The sequence below is a fragment of the Arachis hypogaea genome, chromosome 6 (genome assembly GCF_003086295.3).
Source record: "Arachis hypogaea cultivar Tifrunner chromosome 6, arahy.Tifrunner.gnm2.J5K5, whole genome shotgun sequence".
In the NCBI taxonomy this organism is placed as follows: Eukaryota; Viridiplantae; Streptophyta; class Magnoliopsida; order Fabales; family Fabaceae; genus Arachis; species Arachis hypogaea.
In genome coordinates, this window is record NC_092041.1 from 4,910,582 (window position 1) to 4,932,471 (window position 21,890).

The 21,890-nt window shown below is 31.8% G+C and overlaps 2 protein-coding genes and 1 pseudogene across 3 annotated transcripts; 2 read left to right on the plus strand and 1 right to left on the minus strand.

Moving 5' to 3' along the window:
- Positions 1–4,031: 4,031 nt before the first annotated feature.
- Positions 4,032–9,273, plus strand: LOC112695514 (mannosylglycoprotein endo-beta-mannosidase-like; annotated as a pseudogene).
- Positions 9,274–9,398: 125 nt separating this feature from the next.
- Positions 9,399–14,237, plus strand: LOC112805196 (pentatricopeptide repeat-containing protein At3g05340). The gene is made up of 9 exons (XM_072198051.1): positions 9,399–11,752; positions 12,079–12,133; positions 12,482–12,730; positions 12,818–12,889; positions 12,959–12,996; positions 13,073–13,152; positions 13,341–13,424; positions 13,529–13,637; positions 13,790–14,237. The coding sequence occupies exons 1-9, from the start codon at positions 9,795–9,797 to the stop codon at positions 13,929–13,931; spliced, it is 2,787 nt and encodes a 928-aa protein (XP_072054152.1). The 5' UTR covers positions 9,399–9,794; the 3' UTR covers positions 13,932–14,237.
- On the minus strand, positions 14,159–18,947 carry LOC112695515 (mitogen-activated protein kinase kinase kinase NPK1). 2 transcript variants are annotated; one of them, XM_025747869.3, is made up of 17 exons: positions 18,415–18,947; positions 18,114–18,155; positions 17,748–17,813; positions 17,539–17,649; positions 17,370–17,450; positions 17,210–17,287; positions 17,011–17,093; positions 16,741–16,825; positions 16,569–16,669; positions 16,304–16,343; positions 16,066–16,122; positions 15,942–15,988; positions 15,699–15,852; positions 15,364–15,597; positions 14,936–15,267; positions 14,791–14,855; positions 14,159–14,622 (listed from the first exon to the last, which is right to left on the minus strand). In XM_025747869.3, exons 1-17 carry the CDS (start codon positions 18,718–18,720, stop codon positions 14,519–14,521), a joined length of 1,986 nt encoding a protein of 661 aa, XP_025603654.1. In that variant the 5' UTR covers positions 18,721–18,947; the 3' UTR covers positions 14,159–14,518. The 2 variants fall into 2 exon arrangements, with proteins under 2 accessions (XP_025603654.1, XP_025603653.1); XM_025747868.3 differs by having other exon boundaries at positions 14,791–14,870.
- Positions 18,948–21,890: the final 2,943 nt, after the last annotated feature.

Here is a 21,890-nt window from a genome sequence, read left to right on the forward strand (position 1 = left end):
GAACTATATCAATTATATTAATTATATAAATTCAAAATTATTATTATTATTATTATTATTATTATTATTATTATTATTATTATTATTATTATTATTATTATTATTATTATTGAGTAATGATGATAATTCATGTGATAATGAATATTACCTATAAAATATCTAAAATTAAATAATATTTAAGTATAATTATGTGACAATTATAATTTAAAAATGACTGTATATGAAGTCACGTGAATTATTATTATAATTGATATAATAATTGCTATAATTGCTACATGTTCTCAATCTTATCGGTTGTATCAGTTTAACTATATCAATTATATTCAAATTAGTAGTCAATTATTTTATGAAAATTCTTGCTATAATTAGGTTATACTTATGAGATTATCTTGTATTAATCGTTATAATTAATTTAATAAAGATATTTATTAAGTATATATGTTATCTATATTAATTATATGCCAATATTTGTAAGAATGAGTTTAAAAAAGTAATATATAAATATATATAATATTATTGTTATATACAAAATAAATTTAAATAATATATTAAATATTAATTTGATATAATTATAATAAAAATATTTTTTTAAAATAATATAATTATACATTATTCATGAGTTAATTATAATGCAATTAAATGTATAATATTATTCTATATTATTTATTTACCGTCATGATTTGATTTGATTGTTTTCTAGTTTATTTACTTACATAAATGATTAAAATATATAACAGAACTATCGTAATTATTATAATTTTATGATATAATTATAATTAACATATTTTATCATAATTAAATATTGATTTGATATAATTATAATAAAAAAAGTTTTCTAAAATAATATAATCATACATTATTTATGAGCTAATTATAATACAATTAAAGATATTATTATATCATAATGTTTACTTACTATATTAATATAATATCAAGATACATGTTTCATTATTTTTTATATATAAAATCGATTTTTATTGGCAACTAAATTGTGTTTAGGTCAACGAAAACTATATGTTTAGGTAGAGATTTTTTGTCCAATTTAATGAAAATACAAATAAAGAAATAAAGGATAAAAATAAACTTAAATAATATATCTGGCACCACTTCACTTTATTGATTATTAAATTATTTAAAAATAGTACATCCACAAAAAATACTGATAATATATAAATTGAGGCAATAATTTAAAATTTTCTAGTTATAATTTAATCAAATACTAATATTAAAACCAAATTACTTAAATAATATTGAATCTATTATAGTTCTTAGTCACGTATAATATAGAGTCATTCTCGTAACGATAACCAACTGAAATAACATCGTAAATATCAACATTTAGAATTCGTGCAAATTCAAACCATTCTCTTGTTAAATAAGCTTCATCATCCGCTATCCATGCAATGCGGCAAGGTATAGAATTGCCACACTAAGAAACTAAACTAACCCTTATTCCTCTCAATGACATTGCATACATGCAAAAGAAAGCCGGTAATTTCTGAAAAAAATCATAATATGTTATAAAATTATTCTAATAATGAACAACTTAAAATAAGAAAATTTAAATATATTACAAATCATTGAAATTGCATATCCGAGTTTGTCACGAATTTAGCAAAACTGAACTTAAACTGAGAGAATTCAATCTCATTATGTGCTCCACTTTGAAGATTTTCGAGCAGACGTAAAAAACATGGAGGGATGGAACTTGAACTTGCCCTATAAAATTCCGTGGATGCAATTCCTCAATAAAAAATCGAGCTCCTCCAAAAAAAGCTAACTTTAACCACATTCCATTAGGTTGGTCATAATAGGTGAGTAGATTCAACAATCCTTCGGTAAAGTAGAGATTATTGCCCCTTTTTTGAACGCTTACATCCATGTAGTTGGAACCTGAATCAGTGAAGACAACTCGATGAGGTATTTCATAGATGTGATGCATTGTAAACGATTGTGGTAAAAGACAATCGAATTAGAACATTAGACGATAAGAATAACTTAGAGTAACAACAATTAATAAATTATTAAAAGAATAATATAATAGAATGAGTATATGAAAAATATTATAAAAAATTATAAATTGTACCTTAAAAGGATCAACTTCAATAAAAAACGAATAATATATTCTTATTCTATGAAGTAGTAAAAAAAATACTAAATATAAAATTATGAGCTGACTCTCAAATTTAGATTTATGTACCACAGAAAAACACTATTTATAGACTTTAGTAAAATAAAAATAAAAATGTAAATTATTATTATTAAGGTAATTTTTTATTATGTACAGTAATTACACATTATAATTGATAAATAGTTTAATAGTGTATTAAATATTGATTTGATATAATTATAATGAAGATATGTTTCTAAATTAGTATAATTATGTATTATTTATTAAATATTAATTATAATATAATAATATAATTATAATAAAGGTATTTTTTATAAAATATTGTAGAATAGATGAAAAATTTTATTCATTTTGGAGGGAAAACGGACTCACGAGAGATCAACACATTATCCTTATTAGTTGGAAGAAAATCCAATTTTAGTATATTAAGTAGATATGTTAACGATCTTAAGCGGGATGTAACTTTTTGTAGATTAACTATTAAGTGAAACCGTGAAGGATCAACCACTCTCCCATGTTTGGTAAGTAGTTGGCATTTAGAAGTGAACAATGGAGATTGTGTTACTAGAATCCGAAAGAGAAAAGATTAATTATGGCGGCGTTTAATTCCATGCGTCTTATATTTACAGAATTCCACGTGTTGTGTTTTATAATTGGGCAAATCACCAAGACACGCACGTATCAAGAAGAAAGCACTATGCCACATACCAAGAAGAAAACAGAAGGACTTTATTCTTTTTCTTTTTATCTTTGCATAAAGTATGTACATATATGTTTGATACGTATTCTAAAATTATTTATAACATTTAATTTATATTGTTTGAATAAATTTTATTTTTATTTATCTCTTCTAAATTCATTAAAATTTTAAGGTTTTTTAATTTTGTCATTTTTATCTCATTTTTGCTATTCCACCTTCTTTCATCTTTTTCCTTTTTCTGTGGTGAGAGGCAGTAGGTGATAGTGGCATTGATTTTGTTGGTAGTGTTGATAAAGGAATTAGATGAGATAAAAAAGGATAAAGCTTGAGGAAAAAAGATGGAATGGGCAAAATTGAAATATTAAAAATAGAATTAGTAATAATAAAACGAATTTAGAAAATAAAAACACATTTTTAATAATAAGGATAAAATTATGTTAATAATTTAAAAATAATAAATATCTAAATTGGTCGTAAAAAATTATAGATCAGACATTTTTTAATACGTTTTTATTTATTCTCATCAAATAAATTATAGTTCATTTGCTTTTAATTAAGTTTTAATTATGTACGTTGAACAAATAAACTTTTAACAATTTTTTTATAAAATAATTAATTAAATTAAAAAATATTATTATAAAATAAATTAATCTTATTAAAAAATCGATTTATATGATAAAAGTATTTTTTTAAGATTCATAAAAATAAATAAAAGTTAGATAATTATAAAAATTGGAAGAATGGATAAAAGTGCATATAAATTTTTATACCATAAATAGATATATATTTTAATTTTTTTAATAAGTGATCTGTATACATTAATATTAAACTCTATTATCGTTTCTATCCTTTTATTGCTTGAATAATTTTTTCGAGATAGTGATCACTAGATAACAACTTATTGTGTGATGTAACACCTTATCGTTAAAAAATTAAAATGTATATTTATTCATCTTGTAAAAATGCATGTATGCTTTTATTATTTTTTAAATTTATTAATTTTACCTATCACTTTTAATTATCAACTCAATTTTTTAGTATAATAATTTAATAATATACTTTGACTTATATTTTTAAATATAAATAATTAATTGACAAAAATTAATAAATTTTAATAATTTTGGAATAAAAATTTTATTGAGACAAAAAAATCTCGAACTTAAAATTCCTTAAGCACAATGCTGGTTATTCTTTTAAAATAAAAAAAAAAACACGTTACCCTTTTTCTTTCCATTTCTGTTCTCATTTCTCTGACTCGTGTCGGTTCAGCGATCTAATTATTCTCAACTCCGGCGACTATGGCGGAGCAACACCGCAAGACGGTGCTTGATTCAGGGTGGCTGGCAGCCAGGTCCACCGAAGTCCAATTCACTGGAATCCAGCTCACCACTACTCACCCCCCTACTTCCCCCACTTCACCATGGATGCAAGCTCTCGTCCCTGGAACGTAATCTCTCTCTCTCTCTCTCATGATTGTGACAAACACAGCATTATTAGCTTTTAATTACTATCCATTCATGCATTTCATTTCATTCTTGTCTTTGTGGTAGTTTACTATCTATTGAATTGACAGTGTTCTGGGGACCTTAGTGAAGAACAAAGTGGTGCCTGATCCCTTTTATGGACTTCAAAATGAAGACATTGTAGATATTGCTGATTCTGGAAGAGATTATTATACCTTCTGGTTTTTTACCACCTTTAACTGTAAGCTGGTACGTTTCTTCTTCTCATGTTGAAATTGTGGTTCTTTATTGTTTTGATGGATCATGGATTGACATAAGTTAACTAATTACTGAATCCTTTGCAGTCTATCAATCAACACTGTGATCTGAACTTCCGTGGAATCAATTACTATGCTGATGTGTATTTGAATGGGCACGAAATCACATTGCCAAAAGGAATGTTTCGAAGGCATGCAATTGATGTCACCGATATTCTTCACCCTGATGGTAGTAATCTTCTAGCTGTTCTTGTTCACCCTCCCGATCATCCTGGGAGAATTCCTCCTGAAGGGGACAGGGTGGTGATCACGAGGTCAGGATACGGTTTAGAGCTTATTAAATCAGTTAGGGATTTGGAATTGAGAGCCTGACGAGAGTTAGAGAGGAAGTGATTGATTATTGTAGTGTCTAAGTCATTCTCGTTTGTTGCTCTGCAGATAGGCAAGGATGTTGCCACACAATATGTGGAAGGCTGGGATTGGATAGCTCCAATAAGGTCACTTACTTGATTAATGTTCCATGGACAATGTATTTCCTTTTATTTTCCCTTAATTATGTCAAATAATATATAAAAACCATCATTCTTTTAAATATAGTGCATTTTGAGCATTACATGTTGACTGCTTAAAATTTGAAGAGAATGTGCACTACAGAGTGGGTCATGTAAAACAAAATGCATGTTTATCTAATGCTAGTGTTGAATTTGGTTGCAGAGATAGGAATACTGGAATATGGGATGAAGTTTCCATTTCTGTTACTGGGGTGAGTTATACTTATATTAAATATTTTAGTTCACTATCCCAAATTCTTTTCATGCATGAGAATTTGTCATTGAGAGCATTTAAGTTAGCCTTTTTTCTCCTGATCATCCTTTTCGGTTCGGTGCATTGCCCTTCCTCTCCCTTCTGTATTCATGGTTAAATATAAAGAACTGCTAGTCCTGTCATATACTGGTTTTTTGGTAGTTCACAATTAGAGAAATGCTACGATACCTTTTTCCATACAGCTAATGAATTTGATTGAGCATTTTTTAGAGTTTACTTCTTGATAGTTGATAGTGCTTCTAAGTTCTAACCATTACTTGGGAGGATAATTTCAGTATCTTTGTTTTGTGCAGCCAGTAAAAATAATTGATCCGCACTTGGTGTCATCATTTTTTGACAATTATGAAAGAGCTTATCTACACACAACTACTGAGTTGGAAAATAAGAGCTCCTGGACTGCTGAGTGTTCTTTGAGTATCCAAGCGATCATGGAACTTGAGGATAACATTTGCCTAGTGGAGCATGTGGAAACTCAATATCTCTCAGTTCCAGCAAATTCAAGGGTGCAGTATACATTTCCTGAGGTCAGTGACAAGTGACAACATTCAATTGCTTTTGACAAAGTTTAGCCCACTGTGTGGATGTATCTTATTCTCACTCTTAAACTGCTCTAATCCTATTATTATAATTGTTGAAATCAACTTTCATATCCTGAACCTGAAGTCCTAAATGACTATTATCTTTGATATACTGCTGCTAGTTTTTAGGTTCAAGATACCATAAATAATAAGTGGTTCTCTGTGTTTCTTTGTTTGTGAAAAGGAAATAAAAGGTTCAGGTATGAGGGGACATATTTGATGAGGTGATGTTTAGCAATTTCCAAGATATTGGGATTCATAAGTTGTAATTATTACTTGATGTTCCTCTGAAGTGGTTATACTGATGGTGTGATCCAAAGAAACAAAACTGACAGCAAGAGAGTATATAAAGATTTTTAAGTAGTCAAAGTGATCATAGCCATTGTTGTAGCTTATTTTCTTCTGCATCTTCTTCCCCAGCTTTTCTTCTATAAGCCCAATTTATGGTGGCCAAATGGAATGGGAAAGCAGTCTTTGTACAATGTTATCATTAACATTGATGTTAAAGAATATGGTGAGTCTGATTCATGGAGCCATCTCTTTGGGTTCCGCAAAATTGAGAGCCATATTGATGATGCTACTGGAGGGAGGTATGATGAATTTCTTATTTGATGTTTCTTCAATGTGGTATTCTGTGCCCTCTTCTTAGTAGAATTAATTCAATCTTAATCTGTTTCTGCATATGTCTGTTGCATGTTTTTTATCTTTTAGGTTGTTTAAAGTCAATGGAGAACCAATTTTTATTCGAGGGGGAAACTGGATATTGTCTGATGGGCTACTGAGGCTTTCTAAGAAGCGGTATAATGCAGATATAAAATTTCATGCAGATATGAATTTAAACATGATTCGTTGCTGGGGTGGTGGACTTGCAGAAAGGCCAGAGTTTTATCATTATTGTGACTATTATGGCCTTCTGGTAAGCCATATTGCTAATATATCTACTTGTCATCCTTTTCCTTCAGCTATATTTTTTGAAGATATTTATTGAATAATGCTTAGCCGACCCCACTTAGTGGGATAAGGCTTTGTTGTTGTTGTTGTTGTATTTATTGAATAATGCTGCTCTGTCAAACCCATACAAACTTGAATGACTCAATTGTCATTATTAAAAACAGTGTTATGTAGTTCTCTTCATTGTCTGTGTTGAACATGACTTTGTTATGAGCGTACTTTTGGAGGTCTTTTGTTGCGTCCCAGTATCTGTATCTTAATAGTTTATTTTTATATTACATCAATGCCACCATTGGTTTTGAAAATGGTCATACTTCTGGTTTAAATCTTCCAGGTATGGCAAGAGTTCTGGATAACTGGGGATGTTGATGGACGTGGTGATCCAATATCAAATCCAAATGGACCTCTAGACCATGATCTTTTCTTGTTTTGTGCAAGAGACACGGTGAAGCTTCTCAGAAATCATCCTAGTCTTGCTCTCTGGGTGGGTGGAAATGAACAAACTCCACCAGATGATATAAATACTGCTTTGAAAAATGATCTGAGGCTTCATCCTTGGTTTGAAGCTGTAGATGAAACTAACAAATCTGTAGGACACTTGTCTCCGGAGCTGACCGATCCCAGTCAGTACCTTGATGGCACACGCATATACATAGAAGGATCATTGTGGGATGGGTTTGCTGATGGAAAGGGGAACTTCACTGATGGTCCTTATGAAATTCAAAATCCGGAAGACTTCTTCAAGGATAATTATTATGATTATGGATTTAATCCAGAGGTTGGCTCCGTAGGAGTGCCAGTTGCATCTACCATAAGAGCCACAATGCCTCCGGAAGGATGGAAGATACCAGTGTTTAAGAAACTTTCCAATGGTTATGTAGAAGAAGTTCCAAACCCCATATGGGAGTACCATAAATACATTCCTTATTCGAAACCAAGCAAGGTTCATGATCAAATTCAACTTTATGGTGATGCAAAAGATCTTGATGATTTTTGTTTGAAGGTAAGAGAAGTCTTCATATCTTTGGCCATTCCTGATTTTCCTTCCTTTGTTCTTTCATTGAAGCTGGTGTAAAATTTTTATTCTATTATCCTGTCAGGCTCAACTTGTCAATTACGTACAATATAGAGCTCTTCTCGAAGGATGGAGCTCTCGAATGTGGAGCAAATATACCGGTGTATTGATTTGGAAGACGCAAAATCCTTGGACGGGTCTGAGAGGTCAGTTTTATGATCATCTCCTCGACCAAACTGCAGGCTTCTATGGTTGTCGATGTGCTGCCGAGCCAATTCACATACAACTTAATCTGGCTACATATTCTATAGAGGTAATTGTGTATGAAATGAAGCTCAGTTATATGAATTAGGAATAAAATTAGACACGTCATTTTACAAATATGATAACTTTCTTTTGATTTTATAATTTATCTTTTCCTAACACAGGTTGTAAATACTACGTTGAAAGAATTATCTAATGTGGCTATGGAAGCTTCAGTGTGGAATCTGGAAGGAACATGCTCATACTATAAGATTCTTGAAAATCTCTCTTTGCTGCCAAAGAAAGTTGCATCTATTTCTGAGATGGATTATCCGAAGTCAAAAAATTCAGAACCAGTTTATTTTCTTCTTCTCAAACTATACAGCATGTCAGATCACACAACCATCTCTAGAAACTTTTATTGGTTACATATTTCCGGTGGAGATTACAAGCTGTTGGAGCCATATAGGAAGAAAAAAATACCTCTGAGGATAACATCCCAGACTTCCAATGAAGGGTCCACTTACAAAATTCAAATTCAAGTGAAGAACACATCAAAAGAACCATACTTCAAAAGTTCAACAAGTAGGCTCAGCTATGTTGATGGTAAGGACTCACTGGAAACAGCAGATTCCTTGGTTGACAAGGAACATGAAGTTGGTTGGTTTAAGAGGTTACAGAGATGTTTTGCTGGGAAAAGTGATGGTTTGAAAGTTTATGAGATAAATGGGGATGACGTTGGTGTTGCTTTCTTTCTTCATTTTTCTGTTCATACCTCAAAGAAGGACAATAAGGAAGGGGAAGACACAAGAATTCTTCCGGTTCATTATTCAGATAACTACATTTCAGTGATCCCAGGAGAGGTGATGCATATTGAGTTGACTTTTGAAGTCACTGACCCTGAGGGTGTCACTCCTTGTGTTGCTCTGCATGCTTGGAATTACGATGAAGCACACTTCATTCTATGAAGTTGTATGATAATCACACTCAACACAACAGCCTTGTGAAATGCTCATGTATTTTAGATTTTAAAGTAATACTACATGACTAACAAAGTTTATTATTTTTTACCAAAATCAAATACTGAATTATAAAATATTAGGCTCAAAATGAGAAAAAGTATTGGTTTTTTACCTTTCTCTTAAATTTAACAAAGGAAGGGTAAACATAAGGAAAATTTTAGTTGATTTTTTTAGCTAGAAAACTCATTAGCAACCGTCTCCTTTTAATTATGAACTTGAACTCAAGACTATTAAAAGATGAACTAATTTATTTAATGTTTCTCACTAAATTAACACAATACTAGTATTAACATTTTGTTTATGCGAGTAGAATATCTACTTGTTAACAAATACTTTAAAGATATTAGTTTAAAATATTATAACAAAAAAGTTTTAATAAAAGTTATTAAAAAATAAATTCCTTATATTTTCAATACATTAAAGACATAAAAAAAATTCGAATTTCTATGTTTTAAGAAGTCTTTTAGAGCACATTGTACTTGGATTTTATTTTTATTTTATTTTTGAGATGAGTGCTAATTTTTACTTAAGCCAGATACTGTGGTGTAGTTATGTTTTGTGTGATGTGGTTTTCATTGAACCACTGCATTGTTATGATCCATTTCATGGATGAAATCCAGATGGAAATTCAATGTTTATATCCCTTCATTGGTGGATTCTCTCAGTTCCCCCTTCAATCTGAAGAACCCACCATTACCAACTTCTCAAAACCCATTTTCTGCACCAACCTCAGCTTATCTTCTCTCCCTTTGCGGCAGAGATGGAAACCTTCGCCTTGGTTCTTCCATCCATGCCCATCTCATCAAACAACCTCAATCATTCGACTTTGATAGGTTCCCACGTAATGCCCTTTTTGTTTGGAACTCTCTCTTGTCGATGTACTCGAAATGTGGTGAACTGCAGGATGCCCTTAAGGTGTTTGATCGAATGCCCGTGAGAGATACAGTGTCATGGAACACTATGATTTCTGGGTTTTTAAGAAACAGGGATTTTGATTCGGGTTTAATGTTCTTTAAGAAGCAAAGGAGTGAGTCAGGGACAGGGTGTTGTGGATTTGATAAAGCAACTCTGACTACAGTGCTGTCAGCTTGTGATGGAGTTGGATTCTCTAGTTTAACCAAAATGATCCATGGTTTGGTGTTTCTTGGTGGCTTTGAGAAGGAAATTACGGTGGGAAATGCTCTCATAACTTCATACTTTAAGTGTGGGTGTTTTAGTGAATGGAGGCAGGTTTTTGATGAGATGCTTGAGAGGAATGTTGTGACTTGGACAGCAGTGATTTCTGGCCTTGCGCAAAATGAATTTTATGAGGATAGTTTGAATTTGTTTGCTCAAATGCGTTGCGGGGCAGTGAGTCCTAATATTTTGACCTATTTGAGCTCACTTATGGCTTGTTCAGGTTTACAGGCACTGAGGGAAGGTTGTAAAATTCATGGCCTGCTTTGGAAGTTAGGAATGCAGTCGGATTTATGCATTGAAAGTGCTTTGATGGATTTTTATTCGAAGTGCGGAAGTTTAGAAGAAGCATGGAAAATTTTTGAGTCTGCAGAGGAGCTAGATGAAATTTCCTTAACTGTAATCCTTGTAGCCTTTGCTCAAAATGGATTTGAGGAGGAGGCTATCCAGATATTCATGAGAATGTTGAAATTGGGTATTGAAGTGGATCCCAACATGGTTTCTGCTATTCTTGGCGTATTTGGTATTGACACGTCTTTGTCTCTTGGTAAGCAGATTCACTCTTTGGTTATTAAGAAGAACTTCATTCAGAATCCTTTTGTAAGTAATGGCCTTGTAAACATGTATTCCAAGTGCGGTGATTTAAATGACTCACTCCAAGTCTTTCATCGAATGCGTCAAAAGAACTCTGTTTCATGGAACTCTATTATTGCGGCTTTCGCTCGCCATGGAGATGGTTTTAGAGCACTTGAATTTTATGAAGAGATGAGAATGGAGGGCGTAGCACCAACAGATGTTACATTTTTGTCACTACTACACGCGTGCAGCCATGCAGGCTTTGTCGACAAGGGCATGGAGTTCTTAGAATCCATGACTAGAGATCACGGCATAAGTCCTCGCTCGGAACATTACGCCTGTGTTGTTGACATGTTGGGCAGGGCAGGACTTCTTGAGGAAGCTAAAAAGTTCATTGAGGGATTCCCTGAGAATCCGGGTGTACTGATTTGGCAAGCATTGCTTGGTGCTTGTAGCATCCATGGTGATTCTGAGATGGGTAAATATGCCGCGGATCAATTATTTTTAGCTACACCAGAGAGGCCAGCTCCTTATGTTTTGATGGCAAACATATACTCCATTGAAGGGAAATGGAAAGAAAGAGCAGGTGCCATTAAGAGAATGAAAGAGATGGGAGTAGCAAAGGAAGTAGGCATAAGTTGCATTGAGATTGACAAGAAAGTTAACAGTTTCGTTGTTGGGGACAAGTTGCATCCAAAAGCTGACATTATATACTGGGTTTTGTGTGGGTTATTGGAACACCTGAAAGATGAAGGTTATGTACCTGATAAAAAGTGTATTCTCTATTACTTGGGCCAAGAAAAAAAGGATTATTAGCTTCTTTTATTCTCACCATTGAATTTCTAGTGATAATCCAATTCAATTTTTGTCCTGAAAATTATCCAGCCTTGGATTTGTTTCTTTAAATAGAGGACACAGCAGTATAATTGATTTAGGGCATTTGTTAATCATTATTTTGTATACTTAGTTCAAATATTTACTAATAATATTATGAGTATAATTCAACTAATTTTTCTTCCCTTTAAAATACCACAATTTTACGATAATTGTGTGCACAATAGATTGAATTATTATGTATTTACAACAGTTGAATGAAAGAAGCGTGTTTTAAATGTGGTACAAAATAACTTCTGATTTACAGTATAAATATTGAACATCTAAATATAAGTGAGAAAACAAATATGAGATTTTTTTGTGTAAATTAATGCATCTTATATTTTTCATTTTAATTCATGTCTTTAGGCCCTTGTTTTAGGGATTGATCCTTTCAATTTTTTTCTCATTTGCGAAAGTACTCACCATACATTTTGTAAGTGAGATTAAGAAAAAATATTAAAAAATTAAAAATTACACTCTACACGCCTGGGAAAAAAAATGTAGGAGTCACCAAAAAAAATGTAAGAGGATCTATTTCTGTTTTACGTAAAACCTTAGAATTGTTGTTGAACACGAATTTAGTCCAAACAAAGTTTCACGAATCTTGTAGACCATAACAAATCTAAATTTTAAGAAAGTGGATAGAACCATTGTGGCCACAAGAGTAATTGAGAATAATGGGTTCGTGGTTGTTGAGTGGCTTAACATTAACAGCAACCCCAACCTCAATTACCATTTTACCCTTTCGGAAACACGGTTCTCCATTCATTCCGAAGAAGCAAGCAAGAAGAGTTAGTTACAGTTGCAGTTGCAGAAGCAGAGAAGATGTTCCTCTTTCCACTGCTTCAGCTTATGCAGTTCTTGGACTTCAACCTGATTGCTCCACCACCGAGATCAAAGCTGCTTTTCGATCCAAAGTACAAAACACCAGCATCAATATTTTGCATTCTTATCATAATTCTATTACTCACTCATGTTTTTCTGATTTCTCTTCTTTAAAAAAGGTTAAGCAGTTCCATCCAGATGTTAACAAAGACGGTGATTCCATGATTCGCCGTGTAATTGAGGCGTACCAGGTGCTACTACAATTTTCCGCATGATACTCACGTATTAGTATTCATTTTTCTAACTTCATATTGCTGCAGATACTTTCTAACTGCACCCGATCAGAAATTATTGAAAGGTGATTCTTCTTTTCCTCTGTTTCCATAATTTCAGATTCCGCTATATGCATTCAGCTTTGGAATTGCATTTTGCAGGGAATGCTTAGATCCATTTGATGCACCAGAGTGTGAAGCTTTTGATATTTTTGTTAATGAGCTTCTCTGTGTTGGCAAAGGTAAGGTGCATGTACAAATCATAACTCATCCTCCTAATTATCTTCTTAATTTTTAAATAAGGAAGATTTGGAAAAATAAATATATATATTTGAATTTTTACTCGTTAGAAGAATAATAAGATGATTAGGACTCCTAATCATTACTCCATACAGTAATATTTAGCATCTTATGAACAATTTTTGTGCAGCATGTTCAAGTTCATGTGTGCAAAGAGCACCTCATGCATTTTCGTTTGTGTCTTCCACTGGAACAGCGCGTGCATCTTCTCAAGGTTAGCTTCTTCTACTGTTCATTCTTCTAGTTTCAAAATGTCTTTGCGTAAACAACATTATTTTCATAATTTTGTAAAATCCATTTTACTCTACAATAATTTAGGTCATGGTGATGATTATCAAGTTCAATGTGCTGTCGGACAATGCCCTAGAAATTGCATTCATTACGTTACCCCATCACAAAGAATCCTCTTGGAGGAGCTACTTGACAGGTAATTAAGCTTAGTCGTCCAACAAAAACTGTTCTTGGCGGCGATACTCTCTAGCACACGTTTCCATTAACGTGCTTCAAATGATATATAGGTTCTAGGCTTTATTGTATCCATTCCATTAATTTCTCATACATTTATGTTTGATGTTGCAGTATACTAGAAGCACCCTACGATATATCGGCTGAGGCAGACTTACTTTACTCACTTATCACTAAAGCTAAGTTTGAGAATAACCGATTTCAAAAACCTAAGAAGCAACCCAAAACCTCAAGCCAGCATGTTGAGTGGTTTTAAATTTCAGCAGCAACTCTGTCTAGGGTGTGATTATGAGTTGAGCTCTTGAAGGGAAAGGGAACGAGAAAGAAGAGAGACTTCAAAGAGTAGAAAGCATTCTCATTCCGCTTCTTCCTTTCAAGATTCCAACTTGCAAATGCATTTTCATTCCCCTAAGGCCTAAGCTATGAGTCTATGACAGTGGATTTGGTTATAGTTGATTCGTCTCAAATAGTGAATACTACTAGTACCGATAGAAGGCATTAGTTCTGATTATTTCTATATTCATATTCATAATACAATCGGGCATAAAACTTGAGACGAGCATCCATCTCTCTCGACCCCAAAAATAAAGTAAAATTTTCAAGCAACACTTCTATAAAAGCTTTACATGCCAGAACAACACGGACAAGCTCGAGCACTTGGGAGAGCAATCGAAGCTTTTCAGACACAAAAGGATCTCAGCATGTGTAGAATGGCAAAAAGACATATATAACTACAGCATTAGTAACCGCAACAAAACTGCAGCAACACTTGCATTTGCAAGCAGAGTGATTTTTATAAGAAGCATTCACGGAGGCAGGATGAACGCTCTTAACACAACAATCTTATTTGCTGGGAGAAGCAAATCGTGTCCGCTCTCTCTGCCGATGTAAAGCTCTATCCTTTGGTGAAGAAGTCTTTGACCCCACCCCTGCTTGGCGCCTCCATTCTGCAATCATGTCCCAGTAAATAAATAGATTAGATATAAATTAAAACATAGCCTCTTCTGTTTGTTTGGTTCATCCAAATTACTTTTCAATTATGCACGATTGACAAATTGCACAAATACTAGATAATAGCAAAAATCTTCTAACAACAAAGTTAATAAACTTCTAACCTCGTTTTCTTTCAAGCTCCTGGTCGAGCTCTTCTTTCCACTCTCTCTGTTTCGAAAAGCTTAAACTGAAAGTAAAATGTCTAGAACTGAAATTACTTATTTATAAAAATTATTGAAGCTAACAAAAGCAAAGCAAAGTATTAACCTTGGGCTACCAGGTTCCTGCTGGGAGTCAACTATCAGCCCTTTAAATTCATTAAGGGGAGAAGATGGAAGGTCCTGTGAACTATGATCATTTACATTGCCAACAGTTGATGAGGACCTGCCATTACTTCCAGGACTTCCAGTATTGTCAGCTGCTTTAGATGGAGTGCTTGGCATCCGACTTGGTGACTTACTCTTAGGAGGTAATTTCAAAAACTTCCGAGAAGCAGCTTCATCACTTGTTCCATCAATCACACTTGGTGAACAAGATATATTTAAACTGTTGTAGAACTCCTCATATAAAGGTGTCTGCAGCTTCTTCAGTTCAAGAGCCTGCCATAAAAGCAAACAGTCATCACTCAGCACAGCATTTACTGTAGAAAAGATAGAGTGCAGAAGGACTAACTAGATTCCAACCAGAAACAATACCTTCTCGTCCAAAAAAGCTTGAATTTTTGACTCCGTGAGCTCATCATCTTCCTCTGATAGAGATGGCACGCTCGGAAAGGAAAAATCTTTCTGCTCCTTGTTATAATCCCCTAAGTGACCAAGTGACTTATCATTTTCATCTGTGCCAAAACTGACTCCTTTATGTTCCAATTCCGGACTTCCATCAAACTTACACACCCAATCATCAGAGGGATCTGACATCGGGTTGAAGCTCTACATTTATTTTTTCAGGAAAAAAGGTTACTTAGGTTATGATTTTCATGGGAAATAAATACTACAACTACAAGAAGTGATAAGGATCTGAAAGTATTCACCTCAATATTTTCTGAGATCAAAGGTTCCTGTTTGACATCATTCTGAGAGAACTCCTCATCGTCATCAATCATACACATGTCATCATCATCGTTGCTAATTCCCCACAACTCTTTATTTCCTGAGTCCTCAAGATTCAAATTTGAGCAACGAAGGCTAATTGAAAAAATAAAAATGGTCAACATGGGCCAAAGAAGCAACTGCAATCTTACAAGTCCAGAGAAGAATATCATTTCACTACTTACAAGGATTCAACATTTGGAACACAAGAAGATGAAGCTTCCAAATTTTTCTGAGAAGAAAAAGTAGTTTAATTGGATTAACAAAGATACATAGTGTTTATACCCAACAGTCATGCATAATACATACCACGACAGTAGAAGAAACAGGAAGAGAATCCATAGGTTCACCAGTAACAAAGGGATGCTGCACCCAGTAAGAAACTCAGTTAATCTTATCGAGAACTGAATATTTGAATGCAAAACATTGATATTAATACAACACATTCCACTAGTTATGGATAACAGTAACTTAAATGAATCAAATGTCCACTTCAATAGTGCAGCTTTCTTGGGCGCATTCAGAAGAGAAATGCTCATAGAATTACCTGCAGTAGTTCTGATGCCGATGGCCTCAAATATGGTTCCCTGCAAAAGGATAATGTATTTATCATAACCCAAAAATTAACATTTAGAAAGGAAACCAAATAAAACACCTTTATCACTGAGAATGTATTCTTTTTTTTTTTCCCGGGTGATAAAACCCAGCAAGTACATTTTGAGAATAAAGAATTTATTAATCATTCACACTAAGAAATAGAGTAGAATTAATTTGGATAGAGAGAAAGCAGAGAAGGATAAAAATAAACATACTTCTGCAAACATTTTAGCAGAAAATCTTTGGCTGCAACAGAGAGATGATCAGGGATTGGCGGATGAGACTTAGTTGTCCCTATATGGAAGAGAGCAGCAACCTGGTCCAATTTTTCAGTAGATGTTCAGAGAGCACCTCAAACAGAATATAATGAATCAAAATTTGGGATACCTCTTGTTGGTATTGTTGGCTCCAGGGAGGCTTTCCAGTGGCCATCTCAATCACAGTGCAACCCACACTCCATATGTCAGCAGAGCTGAAAATGCATCAATATCAATATACACTTGCATAGAAAAACTTAAAAATTATATATATATATATATATATATATATATATATATATATATATATATAGACCTTAGTACGGTATATAAGAACAAGGAAGTTCCTAATAGTATATCAAAGGTAAAAAAAAAACTAAAAATAAAAAACCGGCCTTACAAGCTATGTCCAGTCTGGAGAATAACCTCAGGAGCCATCCAATATGGAGTACCCTTCATAGACTTGGCACCCGAAATAGTAGCCTAAATCAAACAAAGACGTTTCTTCAACAAATACGCAGATACAAGATCCTTACAAAGTCAAAATAGTATATCTAATAGTACTATAGTAGAGAAATAGAGAAGAAGACTTAGATTACCAGCTCAACAACTTGTTTGGAGGCCCCAAAATCTGCAAGTTTAATGCAACCTTTATTATCTACAAGAATATTGGCCCCCTGAAATTGATTACAAGTGAACATTAGTCAGTCAAAAAAGGAGATCTTACATGCTAATCAATGATACTACAAGAAAAATCACCTTAATATCTCTGTGCATTATTCCATTTTTGTGCAAGTACTCAAGTCCAAGCAGCAACTGCTTTGTGTAAGTTCTTATGACCTGTTAAATGAATTAGTGGAAATATAATATCATATGACGTAAGGCATATAAAATTACCCAGTACACTAGTTTGGTAGATACAACTTACTGCCTCAGGGAAAGCTCCGAATTTCCCCAACAGTGATGATATGGATCCACCAGGGACAAACTCCAGGAGAATATTTAAGGTGTCCTCCTCTCTAACTGTACCCAAATATCTCTACAGCACAAAAAGAAGTTATTCAGTCAAGAAAAGAAATAGTTTGGGTTAACTAACTGATTTATCAATTTCTTCCACCAATAGAATATCATACTCACAACAATGTTGGGATGTGAAAGATCTTTAAGAAGCTTAACTTCTTCCTCGAGCTCTTTTACATGAGCCTGTTAGTATGCAAAAGGTTAATCAAACAACAGCACAAGGAGTCAGCTAATTTATCATGATCTCAAATAGTACATTAGTATGACAACCCAAAATATTATGATTTATGAGAAAACAAATTTGTTTTCCCATTACTTCAGGTCAATATCGGCATTGAACCATGGTAGTAAATAAATAAACATCTATAACTCTCAATTTTTTATGTTTATTATTTGGAATTTATAACAATTGAGTCGCATCAAATTGCTTTAGTTGATGCAATCAGAATCCGTGGCAAATGGAACTCAATCAAGACAACGAACCTGTGCCTTCTCCTTCGAAGCACTACTCGCTGCAATCAAAACCTGAAAACCCAGACAGGAAAACGAAATCAATTCAAGTCTTAAATCTAAAAAATGAAACGAGTTCAAATAGAAGTGCCGACAATTTCAAGAAGTGATTTAAACAAAATATCAGTTCCTAAGAAACAGAGAGCTAATCATAAGACAAAAATGAAAATCCACTTTAAAAACAACAGGATGCTAGCAAAGTAAAAAAAAATAAAAACCGAAATTAGCAACAAAAGCGAAAAAGCAAAGGAAGAATGAAGGAAAAGGAATCGACCTGTTTAACTGCTAAAAGTTCTCCAGAATCGAGATTCATTCCAACATAAACTTGGCCAAAGGCGCCGCAACCGATCAACTCGCCCTTGCGCCATCGGATCGTAGGCGGCGGCGGAGCAGCAGCAGCAACGTCCTTGGGAATCGGCGGCAAGGACGGTGGCGACAGTGAGGGCTTAGAGAAGACTCTGGAATTGCGTATACAGTAACCGATCTTATCAACTAGGGTTCCTCTCAGCGAGTGCTCTTCGTTCTCAGGCGAAGCACGGAACACCAGCGATCGCCGAACTGATCCGAATATATCTTGCATTTGTGTGATCTCTTCTCTCTGTCTCTCTGTCTCTCACTCGGCGATGATGAGTGATGAGTGAGAAGTGAATGCGGTGAAGGGTGAAGAGCGAAGAGTGAAGAACAAGAGACGTTGGCTCCGGCGAAGAGAGAGAGAGGAGGGAAAAGGGGTTGCGGATTTCTCTTTTCAAATTTTAGTGACTTGCGAATGGAATAACGTCAATCTTTTGGGGCCGTTTTGTTAAGTGTAGAGTGCTACTTGGACTTGTTTGTTAATTTGTACAACTTCTTTTACCTTTTCAGAACTTTTTGTAAAATTCATCATTGTTTTTGACTTAGATTGTCTATTTTTACTCATTTACTGCTTTTAAATTTTAATACTCGAGTCTTAAACTCATTTGAATTGGTTAAGTGATAAATTTATAGAAAAGTATAGGTAACTAACAATATTTTTGAATAATGTATGAATAATGTGAATTAACAAGGTTAAGAGAATAAATTAATCTTAAATTTAATTAATAGCATTAAATTAGCGTGTAGTGTATTTTTATTTAATTGGTGGTTGTTTATGTTGTTGAAGATGATAATTGTTTACCTAATATTCCCCTAAATTTATTCATCTACTTAAATAAGTATTGGAGGTTCGAACCCCACTTTACGTATGCAATAATTTATTGGCCAGCGACAAACTCTTAAATAAAAACATGGAACTCAAATCCACGACGAATTAGTTTTTGACCTATTAAACTATAAGATAGTAAACAACCAAAAAAAATAATACTTGAATATAAAAATATTTAAATTTAGCTATTAGATAATATATAAATTAATATTAAATTTAAAAATTAATTTATAAAAAATATTTTACAATATATTTATTTAATATGATAATTTATATATGATTTAATAATATTATTATTCAAAAAAATATATAAAAAAATCATTTTAATATAAATAATAATTATGTTTAACCGTTATTTTATAATTTAATTAAATAATAATATGAATTAAATTTAATTGATTAAAAAACTTAAAATTTTGTCTAGTAATATATAACTATTAATTTAAATTTTATGATGATAAATGATAATTTAAAATAAATAAAACATTTAATTGAAGTTTATTCACTTGATTTTATATCATTATTTTTTATTTTTATTTTTTAAATAGTCACTTTTGTTTTTTTATATCTTATTTTAGGTTATATTTAAATACTATCGTATAGTAATGAAATTATTAGATAAAATACAATATGAATATTATTAAAATGAGTGGACAATTATTTAACTCAATTAAACACAATATAAACCATAAAATAATGGTTTATCAACCGACCGAACGACGAGGAGCAACGGTGGCGAATTCCCTTCCCCACCTCCTTCCCTAAATCTCCCGACGTGATTCCCATTTTCTGTTCCCCAGCCCTTTAACTCGTTTTTCTTTTTTTAATTAGGAGTAATTTGGTAATAAAAATTAAAATTTTGATAAAAAGAACGATTTTAAAACTAAGTTAAATCTTAGGGATGATTTTATAAACAAAAAAGAGTTGAAGATGAAAAAATTTTTTAACCCTTATCTTAAGAACCAAAATTGTACTTAAAAGAGAAGAGAAGAAATTAGATTTTAATTAAATTTATACCTATTAAAAAGAATTAATATTAACATTGAAAGTAATAGTATAAAAAAAATATGAAAAACTAATATTAAGAACAAATCCTATAATATTATAGAAAGACGGATTATTATAATGAGATAAAAGTATCGTTAGAATTATATGGCATAATGCAAGATAAAAGATTATGCCACCTAGAGAAAAAAAAATCTTATGTGGTAATATATAGTGAAATCAAATGTTTAAGAATGAGTATGAAACTACTTTGTGCTCTTTCTTAATATATTATGATAAGTAATAAAAAATTCAATTGAAGTTTATTCACTTGATTTCATATAATATTTTTTATTTTTTAAATAGTTAGTTTTTTTTATCTTTTTTAGTTTATATTTAAATACTATAATACAATGATAAAATTATTAGATAAAATATAAGTATGAATATTATTAATATTTTGATAATAAAAAATGATATCTAATTTTTTAATTTTATTTTTCATGAATCATTACAACATGTATTTTCAACGATATTATTACAACTAAATGGTATTAAAAATGTAAATTGTTGAAAGGAAAAAGAAGTGATATATAAGCGACAAAGACAATACATAACTCGTGAATACAATTACACAAAAAAATAGAAAAACTAATTAATACAATCACACAATCACCTAATATATACGTTTAGTCAATTAAAAAAAATAAAAATAAAACTATGGCTATTAACCAAATTCTAGTTGTGCAAAAAATGAGCAATAATTAAGAGGGATAAGGAAAAAACGAAAGAGGTATGAGATTATATGAGAGGAGATAAAAAAAATATGTGAAATGAATGTTAATTTATATAGTAAATATAAAAATGAGTGATGAGTATGAAAGGAGAAGCGAAGAAATTAGTTTTTAATAAAATTTGTACCTATTAAAAAGAATTAACATTAACATTAAAAACAGTAGTATAACCTATATAAAAATAAAGGATAAGAGAATATAAAAAATTAAGATTAAAAAAGAATCCTATAATATTATATAAAAATAGGTTATAATGAAAAAATAAAAATATAATAAAAATTCTATGGCATAATGCAGAGATAGAAATTATTATTTATAACCATTTAAACGACCCATATTTTATTACATAAAAGAAATTAAATATATGTATTTAAATGTATATATATTTATATTGTTCTTTGTTATTTGTTATCCTTAAAGTGACTGTTATAATATCTGATTATATAATATATAATTATATTATTTTTAATTATATTTAAAAATTCATTAATTAATTTTAAAAATTAATATTATAATTAATTACATTTAAAATAAATTGGTTATCCTAACTTTAATAGAAGCTTAAAAGAATTTACACGTTTATTTTTTATTTCTTATAACATTTGATCAAAATAAATTAATTTTTTTTGAATATTAAATTTTATTAGGTGTAAGTGTGTAACGTTTCATAATTTTAATAGAAACTTAAAGTGGAATTTACATTGATTTTAGTGAGACCTTTATTAGGTATAACATTTCATAATTTCAATTAGACTTTAATATAAATTGACATTAATTTTATTCTTTATAACA